General features: G+C 29.1%; 1 protein-coding gene and 1 long non-coding RNA gene across 2 annotated transcripts; one reads left to right on the top strand and one right to left on the bottom strand.

Annotated features, from left to right (window-relative positions):
- Positions 1-3,831: 3,831 nt before the first annotated feature.
- On the top strand, positions 3,832-16,095 carry LOC143054271 (uncharacterized). The gene is made up of 3 exons (XM_076227225.1): positions 3,832-4,067; positions 13,327-13,511; positions 15,527-16,095. The coding sequence occupies exons 1-3, from the start codon at positions 3,846-3,848 to the stop codon at positions 16,077-16,079; spliced, it is 960 nt and encodes a 319-aa protein (XP_076083340.1). The 5' UTR covers positions 3,832-3,845; the 3' UTR covers positions 16,080-16,095.
- Positions 6,625-8,973, bottom strand: LOC143054385 (uncharacterized). The gene is made up of 2 exons (XR_012971651.1): positions 8,663-8,973; positions 6,625-6,812 (listed from the first exon to the last, which is right to left on the bottom strand). It is a non-coding gene; the product is annotated as an uncharacterized LOC143054385 (long non-coding RNA).
- Positions 16,096-16,482: the final 387 nt, after the last annotated feature.

The following is a 16,482-nucleotide window of genomic DNA, read 5'->3' as shown; positions in this document are numbered from 1 at the left end:
GAATAAAGCGCCTATAAGGGACTGTGCAATATTTATATGAGGGTTGGGCTAGTGCAAACATGAACGGGGCACATAATTTTTTTTAGGCGAATAATGAGTGAAGTTGATTAACTAACATATGGGGGGTGCACTCTTTTTTAATAACCCTTTCATGTGTGCATTTTAAAACAATTAAATCAGGGGCGGATGCAGGAATTTTCGAAAGGGGGGGGAGGGGGTGCTTACCCAGGGCAAAGGGGGGTGCAAAACATGTCCCGATACAAATGCATTGATCGGCAAAAATAAAGGGGGGGTGCGCACCCCCAGAAACCCCCCCCCCTGGATCCGCCACTGATTAAATCAATTCAATTCTATTCAATTCTTTATAACTTTAAGCACATTATGCTTATCAGAGCAATAAATACAAATACATTTCTATAACACAATATCACATAAATCAAGAGTGTAAAAGATTAAAACTATATTTTTTAAAATCAAATTGAATAACAGCACTTTAACAAATCAATGACTTGAGGATGATTGTTAGTTCATATACTTATACATTATCTGAATGCATTATGTTTATAGGTCTAAATGTTCTTATTTATTATACACATATTTGTTATTTCTGTGAAAAAAATGAAAGAAAAAAAAGCACAATTGAATGTAAACCAATAAAACCTAATACAGAGCTTCAATACATTTTTGTGTGTTTTTGTGTCTTCAACTTCAACAAAAACTACCTTGACCAAAAACTTAAACCTTAAACTCCCACTTTCATTTTCTCTGAAAAGTTGACCATGAAATTGTGATCAAAAGTTTAATTTGGCTTTAAAATTGGAAAGATCATATCATAAACAACAAGTGTACTTAGTATCAAGTTCAGCTTCCTTAAAAAACTACCTTGATCAAAAACTTTAACCTGAAGTGGTGCGAGCAAACTCACAGACATACTAACTGACGGACAAAGGAACGGAGGCACAGACCAGAAAACAAAATGCCCCTCTTTTATTGTAGGTGGGGCATAAATAATATTAAATTGCTTATAGTACATTATTATTAAGCATTGTCTGTAATAATTAAAATATCTGAAAACTAAAAATGATGTGAATTAAACATAGCATAACGTATGGTAAACAAATGCTTAAAGTAAACAGAAAATAATTTCAATTGTATTATAAACAAGCATTAGCCTTTCAAAAGGGCTAAGTGCTCTCGCTTAGTAGATTAATTCATTTACTAGAATAGCCACATGCATCAATCAACAAATTTTACTACACCCGTGAGGTCAAACGTTATGAAGTAGTATTTATCATTTAAAGTTGTTGTTTACTCCAGAAGATTCACCTATTTTAGATAAAAGTTACCTGTGTAAAATTAAATTTTTGAGCATTAAAAGAATGTCAACGTAATCTATGATACAGCTGAATTATGTCCCTTGGGAGTATTAATCTCCAACAAAAGTCCTTGCAAACAGTTGAAATGAAAAAAATGTATATATGCCTGATATAAAAAAAAAGATAGAAACTACTAAATGAAGCGATATTGAAATATTTGCTGAATACATTGCCAAGAATGTGAACAATTATTTACACAGGAGAATATAAATTCTATCCAAATTAAGCCTCAACTCAGGTTGGTCTCTTTTTTTCTTAGATGGACAATTTAACATTTCTTATTTTAATAGATTATGGCTATAGAGAAATATCCAAATGATACATTTAGGGAATTACAAAGCAAATATAAGGCAAATAACCCAGTTAAAATATTTGTTTCTACTTGAATTCTTGAGTTTCCAATTAAATTAATCATTGTGAAAGGTAAAAACAAATACAAAAGAACAATAGTTTGGTGCAGTTTATACAATATAGCTTATATTGAAATCCGAATATACAGTTTAATTATTTACCCATCAATTTGACGTATTATGATGACTTTGGACTTTTTTCTCGAAACAGTATTAATGTTCTCAGTGAAACATTTCTATACTTTGTGATAAAAATCAAATGTACTAAGCTTCAAAAAAGTAAAAACATAACTGAAGTCTGATGCCCACGGTCATTTAACACCAAATTAATGAATATTTATATAATATTTCAAAAGGTTTCAAAATTGAATTTGGAAATATACAAACTACAGATGACTCATAGATAGATAAAAAAAATATTGTACCCTTGGATCCAATCACAGTGCTCCTAAGTTGACTTCCTTCACAAAAATTAAGTCTTTATAATATTGAAATATATATGCATTTTAGTTGAAATATCAACTCTGATATGTACATGTATTATTGATTTCGTAAAAAGATATCATATGTGTACTTAAGTTTTTTTAAGCAGGGCAAGGACTTTTTTCCCATTAATTAAAGCCAAGCGAGAACTTTTTTTAATAATAAATATTGACAAGCATAATTTTCTTTTTATTTGCTCCCAGCATAATCACACTAGTGTTTCGAAAAGTAGTATCTACATTGTATTATCATATGGTGGAATTAAGTCGACAATTAAACATGAAATTCAGAAGTGGCATTATAGTAGACAAATATAGTGTTGCCAAATCTAGTACTTTTTATATCTTTTTAACAGAGATTATCCCATTTGTACCATCTCCCTTTTTCCAAAGATCTTTCTCAAAAGTCATAATTATTAGCTTTCTCTTTTACCAATGCATACATGTACCGGTAAACATGTTGTGCTACTTTTTTCTTTCACAAATAAATTTTTACTCTTTGGTCGGGTTGTTTTTCTGTGACATTCCTTGTTTCCATCTGTAATTTTATTGTTATTAACCTCATCCTATTTCTTTATATAAATCTGACTTTTTTAAATTTTCAAACAATGTATTATGATAATTTGTGTTGATAATTACTTAATACAAACAACTAACAAGAATGAAATTAAAACTCTGAGATGGGGAAATATGAACTTTTTGTTTAAAGAGTATATTTATATATATATAGTTAATTAGCTAAATAAACATGATAAATAAACTTAAAACTATTTTGTCCAGGGTAAAACAGTTAAGATGGTTACACTAAAGACTGGTGTCTGTGTAAATGGTGAGAAGTGAGGGTCTAGCATTGATATTAACCATTTATATCTAAAATTAATAAGTCATTTTGCAATAATATGTCATTATAAAAACAACCATTTGTTTTCAAGAAACCAGTCATGGTTACTTCTAGTACAGGGGTACTTCTAGTACAAGTTATTTGTGTCTACTTATAAGTAAATTTTGTTAGATTCAAATTTCATTGTCGATAAAATTAAACATACATGTTGAATAATGACATCTGTAAACATATGGTAAAGGACAGACACTCATGTTTGATAAAAAAAATCTCAAAGAAATTTAGATAGTTTGACTTTTTTTACTTGTATAAGTTAAAAAATTTAATGTCTATGGTACATACATGTAACTAAATTAGCCAATAAAATAATATATTAGAAAAATTAAATAAAATACACTTGTATCAAAGTTGTATGTATATTTTTAAAAGTACATGTATCTTACTAATAAATTCTTTAAATAAATAAAATAAAAGTAACTTGTACATGTATGTAGTACTCTTGACTGTGATATTTCTGTACATTTCCGCATCTTTGGCAAATAACAATTTCTTAGTTAATTATTATTGTTCTATTACAAAGGCAAAATACTCAAATAATTGCTATGACTGAGATAATAAAATAGTCTATCAAAAAGGATGTCTATGCTCAAGTCTTAATTTACTGAATCTTTTAAGAGTTCACTGAAATTATTATCATGTTTCAATATTTTATTATGCATACAAAAGTGATTTAATTTACATTGCAAATTTCTTATTTAATTTTCAGATGCTAAATCCTTCCTCTCAAGACATAACTATGGCCACACTACAGAACTTTAATACACAATCTGACAGAGGAGATCAGCCACCAAAATGTGATCTAAGATGCAAGTGCTGTGCTGTACAAATGGCTTTTGGACTAGTGTGTGCCTGTAATCTGACCAAAGAAAGTGTTGGTACACAGACTGATATTTTAGTTCTCAACATGACTACTGAAGACTACTTCAAACCAAAGACAACTGCCTTTAAGCTATTACAGGTAAGACAATTATGTATTTTATATTTTACTAGACCTTTAATTAAGAGTATCAGTTGAACATAATAAAAGTAATATTGCATTCTAGTATAGACATGATAGATGTAGTAATACTATCATACTTTGAAAAAATATAAAAAATTAAGGGTCTGTTCTAAAAAAAAAGTACTTTTATTTTCTAAACTAAATTCTAACCAATATTTTAAAAAAGGAAATTTGTATTAAAGACATTTATAATCAAAAGAATGTTGGATTAGATATTGTCAGATGTGATCTTAATATTATTTATTTCTATTAGAAAGTAAAACAAGTCTTATCATATCAGAAATATCCTCTCATACATTTAGAAGTGATATTTTCAAACTAATAAGTTATCAGTATGATTGATAATGGTCTATGCATTCGTTATAGAGAGTGTTCAATGAAAGAAAGTAACATACTATTATACTGTATTAGTCTGGTACTAATTTAGCATGATCAAAACTACCATTCAGAAGCATACTACAATTTGTACATTGTATATCAACAGAAAGAACACATTTAAAGTTGAAAAGATGATGATCAGCCTGAATAAACCATAATCAGAAAATCTTAACATTCAGCAGTCATAAATATATAAATTTATTATTGTTTTTCCCCCATTTTCTAGCATTTAAAAAAGTATAATTTAAGTTTTAAAGTTATCCAATAGGGGTCAAATTATGGATTAGCTTTAAACAATCAGTGGTAGTTCATATACATATTCAGGACAAGCCATGATAATGAGAAATTTATCAATTAGAATTGTTCTTATAGGGAAGGTGACTGTGACTGACATTGCCTAGCCTTCAACAATAATCAAATACTTCAATTTAGCATTAAGCCCCATTTATACAAATTAATATCTAAAAATGTTTTATTTGTTTATGTGTCGATATTTATTTAAATGACCTGCTAATTTTAAATACTTTTTGAATTGTAATTGAAGAAATTATAAGCTATTTAGGTAAAACAGGCAGTATTATGACCTTCAAATATATATATATTTTCAGTTCTGATACCATGCACTTAAAACTTTGAATATTTAAATATTTTAAATCCATGAAATAAAACTGAATTGTACATGCTGTAACTTACACAAGTTTGTCAATTCTGGGCCTTTTATAGCCGTCTATGCAATATGGGCTTTGCTCATTGTAGTAGACTGTACAGTGATTATTTAGTTAAGTGTCATTTGGTCTCTTGTGGAGAATTGTCACATTGGCAATAATGAATCATACCACATCTGCTTTTAAATATGAAAGAACTTAATTTTGATTCTTTACAAATATGTACAAAAGTGAAATTTGAAAAATCTTAAATAGAAAATTTATACTATAAATTTGGAAACATTATTGCAGAAAAAAAAGACTAAAAATATTGATAGGATATATGGAACTCATTTTCCTGATATTTGACACTTGTGGGGGTGACTGCAATTTAAATATGAAAAAACTTATATTATGATCAAGATGAAATAAATTGTATTTCTGTTTGTTTCATACACTGAATTACATTGTATGTCAAGAATTCAAGATAATTAAATGTGAATTTTCATTTAGAAGAAAAATTGCCAAAGTTTTAACTCGTATATTCATATTTTTACAAGTTTTTAAGGATATTATAATATATATAGCACAATGTTTTTTGTTTGAAAATGCATTTTGAGGGGAAGCGACTCTGAAAGAGTGCATTTTCTGAAGGAATCTACTTGTGTATCTTGCTGTTTGTATAATAGCCTTAACTGTGACCCTATTTATTCTTTAGATATTTTAAAAGCCTTTTCAAAGGTATCTCACTAATTGTTTAATTTTTTAACCATAAATTAACATCAAAATCTATTTAGTTTTGTCTCTGCAGTGTATATAATAATCAGTATAATTATATTCAAGTATGAGTTAAAAAAAATAAGTCTACTCACCATATTTGAAAGGAACTGCAACACCCATAGTTTAATACAAGAAACAAGATTAACAACATTTATGCACTGACAACCCTTGCAAGAATCTATTGGGATATCCTAGGATATCCCAAGAACTTCCTGGGATTTCCTGGGATATTTTCTTGGGATATCCCAGGACTTCCTGAAATGAAATTTCAAGACTTTTCAGGAATTTTAGGGAGAGTATTGGAACAGGACTTCCTGGGATATCCCAGGAAATCCTGATCCTAAAAGCATAGGACCAATTGGGACATTTCAGGACTTTTCAGAACTAGTAAACATGAAATATCCCAGGATTGTCCTGAGAAGTCCCAGGGTTTCAGGACTTTTCAGGACTAGTAAACCTGAAATATCCCAGAATTGTCCTGAGAAGTCCCAGGTTTAAAAAACTTTTCAGGACTTGTTTACATGTAAATTATTTTAATATTGTCCTGTGAACTCCTGGGATGTCCTGGGATTTTTCAAGACATACCAAAAAATCAACAAAAAAAAAGACATGGGGATAACATGGACTCTTATCCTTTTAATCTATGAAAAGACAGTATTCATTCTTCCGACTATTTTCTTCACAGCACATTTGATGGCATTTTTAAAATCAAATCACTTGAAAACAAATTTATTTTCTATAGTACAGTCACTGTTTTGTTCATTGTTATCATCTTCTATTCTCTCAAATTTTCCAAAAAGCCGTCTTGTCTTGACTAGTTTAAGCTGGTCACATAAATGTATCTTGGCCCTCACTATAGTTTGTTTTTATAAATCAGAGCTGCTGGTCTTTAACAGTAAATCTGAAACAAAACAAAAGTTTTGGATCTAAAGTTTGATAAAAAAAATTAAATACCAAATCTCATGCATTAGTATGTCAGATTTGTTTAAGTCAACATGCTTTTTTCTTTATTCAAATGAGTACATACATGTATATATTTTGTGTATAAATGTACCCTGCCATTAAGGACATTTGATTCATTCATATATCATAGACTTTAAAATATCTCCTGACAATTATTTTTAGCATTTTTCCCCCTACTCAATCATTTATTTAAAATTTGTAAAATTAAACATGTACTAGTATTCCAGAAGTATGTTTCTTAATGAATTAAGCAACTTATTTCAGAGATATTGCAGCAAACTGTTTGTGGTTATATATCTTAATGTGAGTTTTCTCACTGTTCTATGTTTAGGTTTTTTATATTATTATTAAAAGCATACCTATACAATTTAAATATTTTTCATTATAAGTACAGTAGACTCCACCTAATCGGATATCGGTTAAACGAATATATCGGCTATTGTAATATTATTTTAAAACACCGAACCATTCCCTATACATTTCAGTCAAAATACATCGGATAATCGAATATCGGTTATTAGAATATATCGGCTAATTGGATAGGAATATTCATGAAAAATGTGTGAAAACCATGTACAATCGAATATTTTGAAATAATTTCATATTTTTCTTGACAGGAAATGAAGCCGGAAGTTGCGCCATTACGAAGTTTAAGAAAACTTCAGTACAGAAATGTTTCATTTTATTAATAAAAACGATCTTTTATAGATAAATAAAACACATTTTTTCTTGTTGTCTTGTTTATTTTATGAATCTGATATTATATTTTGCCTAAGATGTGTTTGTTATGTGTTTATCCAAATGTGATCGTTATCATTTACTTCACAAACAAGGACACGACAGAAATGATAAACTGTGCGTGATGTTCATCAATGTTTATTAAATATGAATGAAATGTACCTCTTTCTCAACAATTTATTAAAATATATATAGAAGTCCCGTGTAAAAATAAGGAATCGTGTGTCAATAGCATATCCCAGGTGAAATTGAATTATGTAACTTGTACACACGTACGCCATTTTCCTAATTTACATAATATTCAGCCTTTTATTTTGAACCACGACAGATATGATAGAAAATCAAATTAATTTTACTCATCTTGATGTCCAATTTTATAATCATAAAAATAGTTGTATTACTTGAAATTGGAAATGTGTTTCATAAATAAAAAACTGTAGAAAATTAGATTCGAGTTCGATTATAGTTTAGAGTAGCTATTAATAGATTTACCTGTGGCCTACTTCCGAGAATTCATAGTTATTTTTAACTTTTACCTGTTTTAACACACAAATTAAACAAATCACGCAAAAACAACAAGTCTCATTATTTAAGAGGTACATATTTTATTCAGATAATCAACATATACTTAAAAAATCAATAGACTGACAGATAAACAAAATACATTATAATCAACTGATCGATCTATTACTCAATCAACCGAATTATCCGAACTTGTACCTGAAAAAACATTGAGATTATTTACAAATTTCCATTAATAAAGCAGCTATAATAGCTATTGGTATCTTAGGGTCGTGTCTGTCAATTTTGAAAAAAAACTTGGAGGAATATACGTTCATCGGCTAATTGAATATATCGGACAATCGAATATTTTTAGCTGACATTTTGGGTATCCGATTGGCCGGAGTCTACTGTAATAATAATGTATTGCTAATTCCTTATGATTGTGATGAAAGTAAATCTTATGTAAACATTCTATAACTGTTTTCTTTACTCTTATTGTAACATGCACATATTCAAAATGGTGGAATCTAATGTATTTGTACTTACCAAAAGATATTATCCAAAATGCATGAAATCATCAAATTAATGCTCCTTAAAATCAAAGTCATGTCACCAGAAGAAAACATCTGCACTATTAATATAATGTTAAAATATAGAACTGTTGGAACTTAGTTAATTTCATTTATCTGCATTCACTTTGTGTTTAGGATATATTAGACATCTTTGCTTGTTGTCCAAGTTCAAATTCTAATTGTGTCAGGGGTTATTTAAGGAGTTAAATTTCTATTTTCTTTGAAAGGTTCCCTGGTTGAATAAATTAAATTTATCTTGAATATTTGATATATATATTATAATAAAAAAATATCAATTTATTGTTTATTTACCATCTTAATGTTTAAAGTTATACATGTAATAGTAATTGCAGAACATGTATAATTTAGCCATATGTGATCCCCTGCATTTGGCCTCACACTTCCTGTCCAGTGTCTACACTAAAATAAGTATTAACCAGATGGCACATTTATACATTTCATTCACTCTGGCTCACATTTCAAAGATAAAGAATTAAATCATGAAAATTATTTGTGTGTTCATTTAGATACTTGCAATTATATAATTTAACCTGTTTACATTTAATCTATTATCTTGGGTATTACATCTATGGTTGTATGATCATGTCTTTAATATTGGGCTTTGAAAATAAATAATGTTTAATTTAAAAAAATCATGTTGTGTTGTTCATGTTGTTACTCATATTTTGGCTTGGGGCATGAGACATGATTTGTGATATGTGAGTTTTGCATTTTCCAAAATTGCGTTCTAACATTTTTCATCAATATGATCATATACAAGTTAAACTGTGCACAAACAATTCTTGGAACTTAAATTTTAAATGGAATTGTAAATATATTTAAGTGGAATTCAAATTGCAAAAAAAGACTAAGTTTTGAAAAGAAACCCATATCTTTAAAGTCTTGAAATATCCCAGTAATTCCTGTTAATAATCTAAAGTCCTCAGAGTTCTTGAAAAATCAGGATAAACTTGTGATCATCAAATATTGTAAGTCCTGAAATATCCCTGAAATTCCTGAAACAAATTTAAAGTCTTGGAAATTCCTGAAATATCAGGACAACAGATTTCAGGACTTCATGGGACTTCCTGGGACACTTGAAATTTCAGGATTTACAAAATTACCAGTGCTGGGATTTTTCAGGATATCCCAGGACTTCCTGGGATATCCTGAAAGACAAGATTTTTTCAGGACACCATTTTGCAGGGGAGGATTATGAGATATGGATTTCAATTAAATAATTGAAGTTATATTTATATGGCATTGCTTATGTTTGTGTTTAAGACTTTCTGATTGGCCAATGAGTTTTTAAACATAGGTAAAAGTAAAATGATGCTGTTTCATGATTTGATAAAAAACATCAATCAAAGGATTAAAAAAATATTTACCTTTGATCAGGTTGATGAAGTAATAAAATTTATTTTGCAAAAAGTTTTAACTATAGGTAATACACGAAAGGTGTGAAAAATTTTAAAGATCTAATATATTGTGCAATAAAGATGTCAAGGTTGTGGATGTAAATTAAGATCAAAATGATAAGATTAAACTCTTACCTTCATCAATTGTACACTGATCATTTAAAGGTGTGAAAATTACAAACGAGTGAATTAAAATGTAATTAAAGTAAAATAAAATGAATTGGAAAAATTATGATGAAATTATGAAAAAATAATAAAGCCTTTCTTTTAATGCATATTACACTTCTGGGACTATCATTATTATTATACTGAGGATCACTATTTTAAATGCTTAAAACACTTAATGATAGGGTACTTTGATATTTTGTATTTAAGGAGAAATTTTTCTTAGTTTTAAATAAATCTGTTTATTCTTTACATGCCATTAAGGTTTCACTTAATTTTGAATTATAACTTAATGAATGATATTTGAAATAAAATTGTTTGGCCCATGAATTAATTTTATTTCTTGAAAACTTTAAACAATACTAAGTTTTTTTATAAAGATTATGGTTCAAATGGATAATGTTTGCCTACGGCATGAAGATATGAAACTACAAATGTATTGGGTCAGAGAAAATTAATACACCTGAAATTTTCTTTCCACATACAAAAAAACCCAACTTTTTTTCAGCTTAACCTTGTACGCTATTTGTAAAGTATTGAACTCGTTGATAAAAATTTACTCCTAGCTTTTGTTAATAATGAAGAATAGGAATACATTTCATTATGATTATGAATAAATAGGTGTAATATACTGAGTAAGTTCCAGATACCTATTTAATCTTCTTATATTAATGATTAATATTTTTCAACAGGTTTTTTGGTAAAATTGTATGAGCATCTCCTAATAGTTAATTTGAAATAAAATTAAAAAGATTCAAAATAAGATTCAAAATTTATCAAGGAAACTCAAATGTTACTATGTGACTTTTAGGTAAGCAGGAAGAAGTCTAAGGACTTAAAGTCACAGAAAAAAATGAAAATAATTGCAGTGAACATATTTATTTCAAAATGCTTATGACAAAAATGATACAAGATTGTATAATTTAAATATATAAAAGCAAGATCTTTAAATATTGTCTTTTTATGACATATTCATTATTCAGTTTAGGAATTTGTTCTTAAGGAGGCTCATGCAACGGTACAAAAAAATCTGCAAAAATTGAAACATTTGTTTTTTTCATTAAACATTTCATTTATTACATCTAAAATTAATTGTTACTTTAAAACAGTTGTTTAGGCCCCAGATGACTTTTAAAATTTTTAGATAATTAAAAAAGCTCCCTCGTTGGTAAAAAATGCCCTTATTTGGCATAGAAATTAAAATAACTTTTTTACCTCATTAGTGACCTATATTTTTTTCAAATGAACTGATCTTAAACTTAATATTGTAAGATTTAAACCATTTCTGTAGTTTGATTCTTTTTTTGTTTCAGTTTTACCCTTTTTTTCTCCTATTAGTTCAACAGAAAAGTACTGTAAATTCAGAAATTATTGCGTGTGTATGATTGCGATTTTGTCATTTTAAACTTAAATGTGATTTTGATTTTTACGATTTTGAGAAAAGTCATGCTTTATTCAGTTAAAATATTACAAAAAGTGAGTTTTAATTATTGCGTTTACAACTCTGTCGCATTAATCGCAATAATAAAAACCTCACAATAATTTCTGAATTTAAAGTACCTAAAAAAAATGCATGCTGCTTTCAAAGGTAGATTGTGAGCTGAAATAAACAGTGACCCCATATTTTTATTTATTTATTTCCATTAAGAACAGGAAAATTTATTTATAGAAAAATAGTGAAATCCTTTGTTTGAAAAAAAATAATTATTTAAACTTGCAAGCCCCCTTAATAGAAAAAAAGAAGGTGTGGTATGATTGCCAATGAGACAACTCTCAAAAGGACCAAATGACACAGAAATTAACATCTACAGTTCACTGTATGGCCTTCAACAATGGACACACATAGTCCGCTATAAAAGGCCCAGACATATTTCTTGGTTTTCGACCCCCCTGGGAGCAAAAAAATAGCTGGATCTGCACCTGAATAGAGAGGGGAAAGGTACCAAAGGGATATCCAAACTCATATATCAAAAATAAACTGACAGCACAATGACTATATATATAACTGTAAACAGAAATAGGGGTCAGGTCAGTGAACCATAAAATTGGAGTAAAAACTTTCATACGTCATAATTACTCATTAGATTTAAATCTCATATTATACAAAACTGTTGTCTGCTCTATGGTTAGGTTGTTGTCGCTTCGACACATTCCCCATTTTCTTTCTCAATATTAAAACTGATATAAGAGTTTAAGTAATAATTCATAGAAAGTCTCATGAAGTTTTTTCAATTTATTGCAAGAAAATGATAAGATTGTCGCATATTTTTAATATTACAACATCACTTCTGACAATTTATCACTTATGGTCACATCTAAAAAAAAAAAAAAAAAAAAATTGGATACAAACACTGAAAATTGCAAGATGAACCTGGGCATGTAATTATGGCCTTAAATGGACCTTTAAGGGCAAAATGGATAATTCTTGTTGTTTTAAAATAAATGTCAATTTTAATGTCCATGATCTGCTATTTCTATGTTCTCTATTTTCCATGTTCCTAGATCTTTCTGTCAGTAAAGATTGTTGCATCTTTTCTTGTTAAAGTTTCCGGTCAAGGTAGATTTCAATGACGTTTAAGTCACAGCTACTTTAAACTTTTAGGACATATAAAAAAGAAGATGTGGTATGATTGCCAATGAGACAACTATCCACAAAAGACCAAAATGATACAAACATTAACAAATATAGGTAAATGTATGGCCTTCAGCAATGAGCAAAGCTCATACCGCTTAGTCAGCTATAAAAGGCCCGGATGAGACAATGTAAAACAATTCAAACAAGAAAACTAACGGCCTTATTTATGTAAAAAAATGAACGAAAAATAAATATGTAACACATTAACAAACCACAACCACTGAATTACAGGCTCCTGATCCTTATTAGTTGTAAGTCAAATTAGTGTTCTGACCAAATTTCATGGTTTATTGGACATTGAAAATATAGTGTGTCACACTAAGTGAATGTCAGTACATCAGAACTGTACTGTAGAACTTATTCCTTAATTTCTTTCTGTAATATTATCATTCATTTTATCATATTTATTCATCATTGTAGAACCAGATAACCAGTGTCCTCCATACAACCAAACTGAGCAGCACATCTGACAAAACTTTTGAGGACAGTGTTTCAGAAGTTATCAACTTCATTAATGATCTACCAGATACACCTAGAACCAGAGAAAAAGTTAGAACAAGGTTCAGAAAAAGAATGTACAACCAAAAGGGATATGAAAAAACCAAGTGAGTATAATTTTGTTTTAAGAAGTGTATGCATAATTCATGCTCCTGCCACCAGGTCAAAAGGGTGTTGTTTACCTTTGTCCTTAAGAATGTCAGTACATGTTTGTCTGTAATGTGTTTAAAAAATAATGGGGCGTAGCATACAATATTCTTGAGTTATATAAAATAGAAGATGTGGTATGATTGCCAATGAGACAACTATCCACAAAAGACCAAAATGACACAAACATTAACAACTATAGGTCATAGTACAGCTTTAACAATGAGCAAAGCCCATACCGCATAGTCAGCTATAAAAGGCCCGATAAGACAATGTAAAACAATTCAAACAAGAAGACTAACCGCCTTAGTTATGTAAAAAAATGAACGAAAAACAAATATGTAACACACAAACAAACGACAACCACTGAATTACAGGCTCCTGACTTGGGACAAGCACATACATGTTCTTTAAGGAGGCTCGAGGGTGTAAGATTTTCAGAAAAAAATTAAACATATATTTTTTATTACAAATTTTATTAATTATCCTTAGTAATTGTTACTTTATCATATGGTACAAAAATCATTCCAAAAAATCTTTCTGTGTTGGCCCCAGGTGACATTTAAAATGTAAATATCATTGAAAAAGCTCTAAATTATCTCCCTTTGATGCAAAAATGCCATTTTTGGCATTAAAATTGAAGTATTTTTTTTAAATCATAGGTGAACTATATTTTTATTGTTTTTTTCTTCGAATAAGCTGTTCATAAATTAAATAATTGTATAAGTTTAATTGATTTCTGTAATTTTTTTTTTCTATTTTGATATTACTGTTCCTCTTATTATAAGTTTGACAGAAAAAAAGGACATTTACAAAAAATGTATGCTTTTTTTTGAAGATTGTGAGCCGAAATGAATGGTGACCAAATTTTTTTATTTATCTATGAAGAATAAGATAAAGTTCATTTATAAATAGAAAAATATAGCGAAATCCTATATCATATAAATAAAAATGTTTTAGACCCAAGAGCCCCCTTAATCAGGTTATATATAAGCCAGGCTACATTGCAAGTTATAAGAAGACCAAGAGTAACACCTGTTTAACAATCCAATAAATGGTCTGAATAAATTTTAAAATTGAAAACAAATGACATGTATATATAAATCACAGAATTGCATGCTCTCGATTACTTTAGACAAGTGAATAAGTGACATAGTTTACTCAGGGAGTTGATATGAAAATGTTAATAAAATTAACAGTTGTTGATAGATATATCTTCAGTGAACCTTTGCCACTTCTGTTCTATATAAACAATTAAAGAAACAGGAAACAAATACTGGCAAATAAACTTACCTTACAGAATGAGATGATAATACCAGTTTCTTTTTACTTCTTAGAGGTCTTCTGAGATTTCTTGTTCAGTTGTTACATTCCATGTTTCCGGTACTGGCTTTCATGCAAACCGTGAATTAAAGGTGTACGCAATATATATGAGATATAGAAGTAAAAAAAAATCTTTCAGTTAATCAAATTAAGAATTCTGTTTATGAAATGTCAGTTCCTGATCCTAATAATAGAATGAAGAAGTCTGGAAGACTTGTGAACTTGCTTATTATTCCCAAATTTCTATAAAATTAAATGGTTTTATTATGAAAAATTAAAAAAGACCCTTTCACCCTCTGATGTTAATATTTCCCCATTGTGGCTAACATTGGACACCAACTAAAAAATGGAGATAATTGAATCTTTTATGCAATATGATAACAGTTATTATTATTGTTATTTTAAACACCTTTGTTGTTGTTAACAATTCAATATTTTAAGTTATATACTAGTGAAAGATGTGTGTTATAATGCAGCATATTCTGAAATATTGATGCATTAGTCATAACAGCTAAAACAAATAATAACATTTCAGTTGACGAGTTAACTATATAAAAAACAAATTACTTATAAAAAGAAAATCTGTATAAATATTTACAAACTTAGGTTTATAGAAGTACAGAGATACTAATTATTTATTTTTTTATTTCAGAGAGTTAGCCATAGCAACTGGCGGTAGTGTTAGAAAATTGCAGTGGAAGAAAGCCAGAGAGGCAGTAATACCACCAAAACAAGCCAGGGCATCCTTCAAACAAAGGAATATTTCAATTGTGAGTTCCGCAACAACATCACCCATATCTTCTCCTGCTGTGTCTCCGGTATCTACTCCATCAAATTCTCCACAAACTTCACCCACTCAACCTCCAATGATTTCTCCTGCTTTGTCAGTCTCTTCTCATACCCCAGAACAGCTTCCACAAACAAACAGTTTAGGAGTTCATTTTAAAGTAGGAGACAATGTCTGCATTGCAAGTGGCGGCAAGACTTATGACTTTGCAACTGTGGAAAAGATATGGACCTCAAGAGTCGACATTACCTACCTAAAAAAAGCTGGGCCTAAGCTTTCAACATGGAAGTTGGGTAGTGGTAAACTTTACAAAGACAGTATTCATAAGAACAGTGTCTTTCATTGCTTGGGCAAAGTAGATCTAGTAGAGGGTCAGCTAATGCAGACAATAAAGAAAAAACTAAATAGTCTTTTTTAGTAGACAATTTTGTAAAAACATGTAAAGTTTAACTTTTGAAATATGTTATCTTATTGTCATTGAAATTTTATTTTCAGATTTTATCAAAATTTACTAGTAATTTAAGGGCCCTTTATGAACCGAGGCTTCGTGTTGAAGGCTTTTCATTGACTAATAATTGTTTACTTTTTTAAATTGTTATTTGGATGGAGAGTTGTCTCATTGACACTCACACCACATCTTCCTATATCTATAAGTTAACAGTTTTGATTATAGGTTAAGCTAGCTGATTGTTTTTTTGTATATATTTATGTAAATATTTCAGGTTTCAATTAAGATATATAATATAAAATACTCATTGAATAAAAATATATTTAATTCATTTAAGACTGTTCTCTCCTCTTCTATCTTAAAAAACTTGCCA

This window comes from Mytilus galloprovincialis, chromosome 12 (assembly GCF_965363235.1).
Source record: "Mytilus galloprovincialis chromosome 12, xbMytGall1.hap1.1, whole genome shotgun sequence".
In the NCBI taxonomy this organism is placed as follows: Eukaryota; Metazoa; Mollusca; class Bivalvia; order Mytilida; family Mytilidae; genus Mytilus; species Mytilus galloprovincialis.
This window is presented reverse-complemented; position numbering and strand designations above follow the sequence as displayed.

What these genes read in the sequence shown, in the direction of transcription:
- LOC143054271 (XM_076227225.1), top strand. Translation starts at nt 3,846, where the DNA reads ATGGCCACACTACAGAACTTTAATACACAATCTGACAGAGGAGATCAG. An exon ending in CTGCCTTTAAGCTATTACAG is followed by an intron (nt 4,068 to 13,326) that starts GTAAGACAATTA and finishes TCATCATTGTAG; the next exon opens with AACCAGATAACCAGTGTCCT. An exon ending in AAGGGATATGAAAAAACCAA is followed by an intron (nt 13,512 to 15,526) that starts GTGAGTATAATT and finishes TTTTTATTTCAG; the next exon opens with AGAGTTAGCCATAGCAACTG.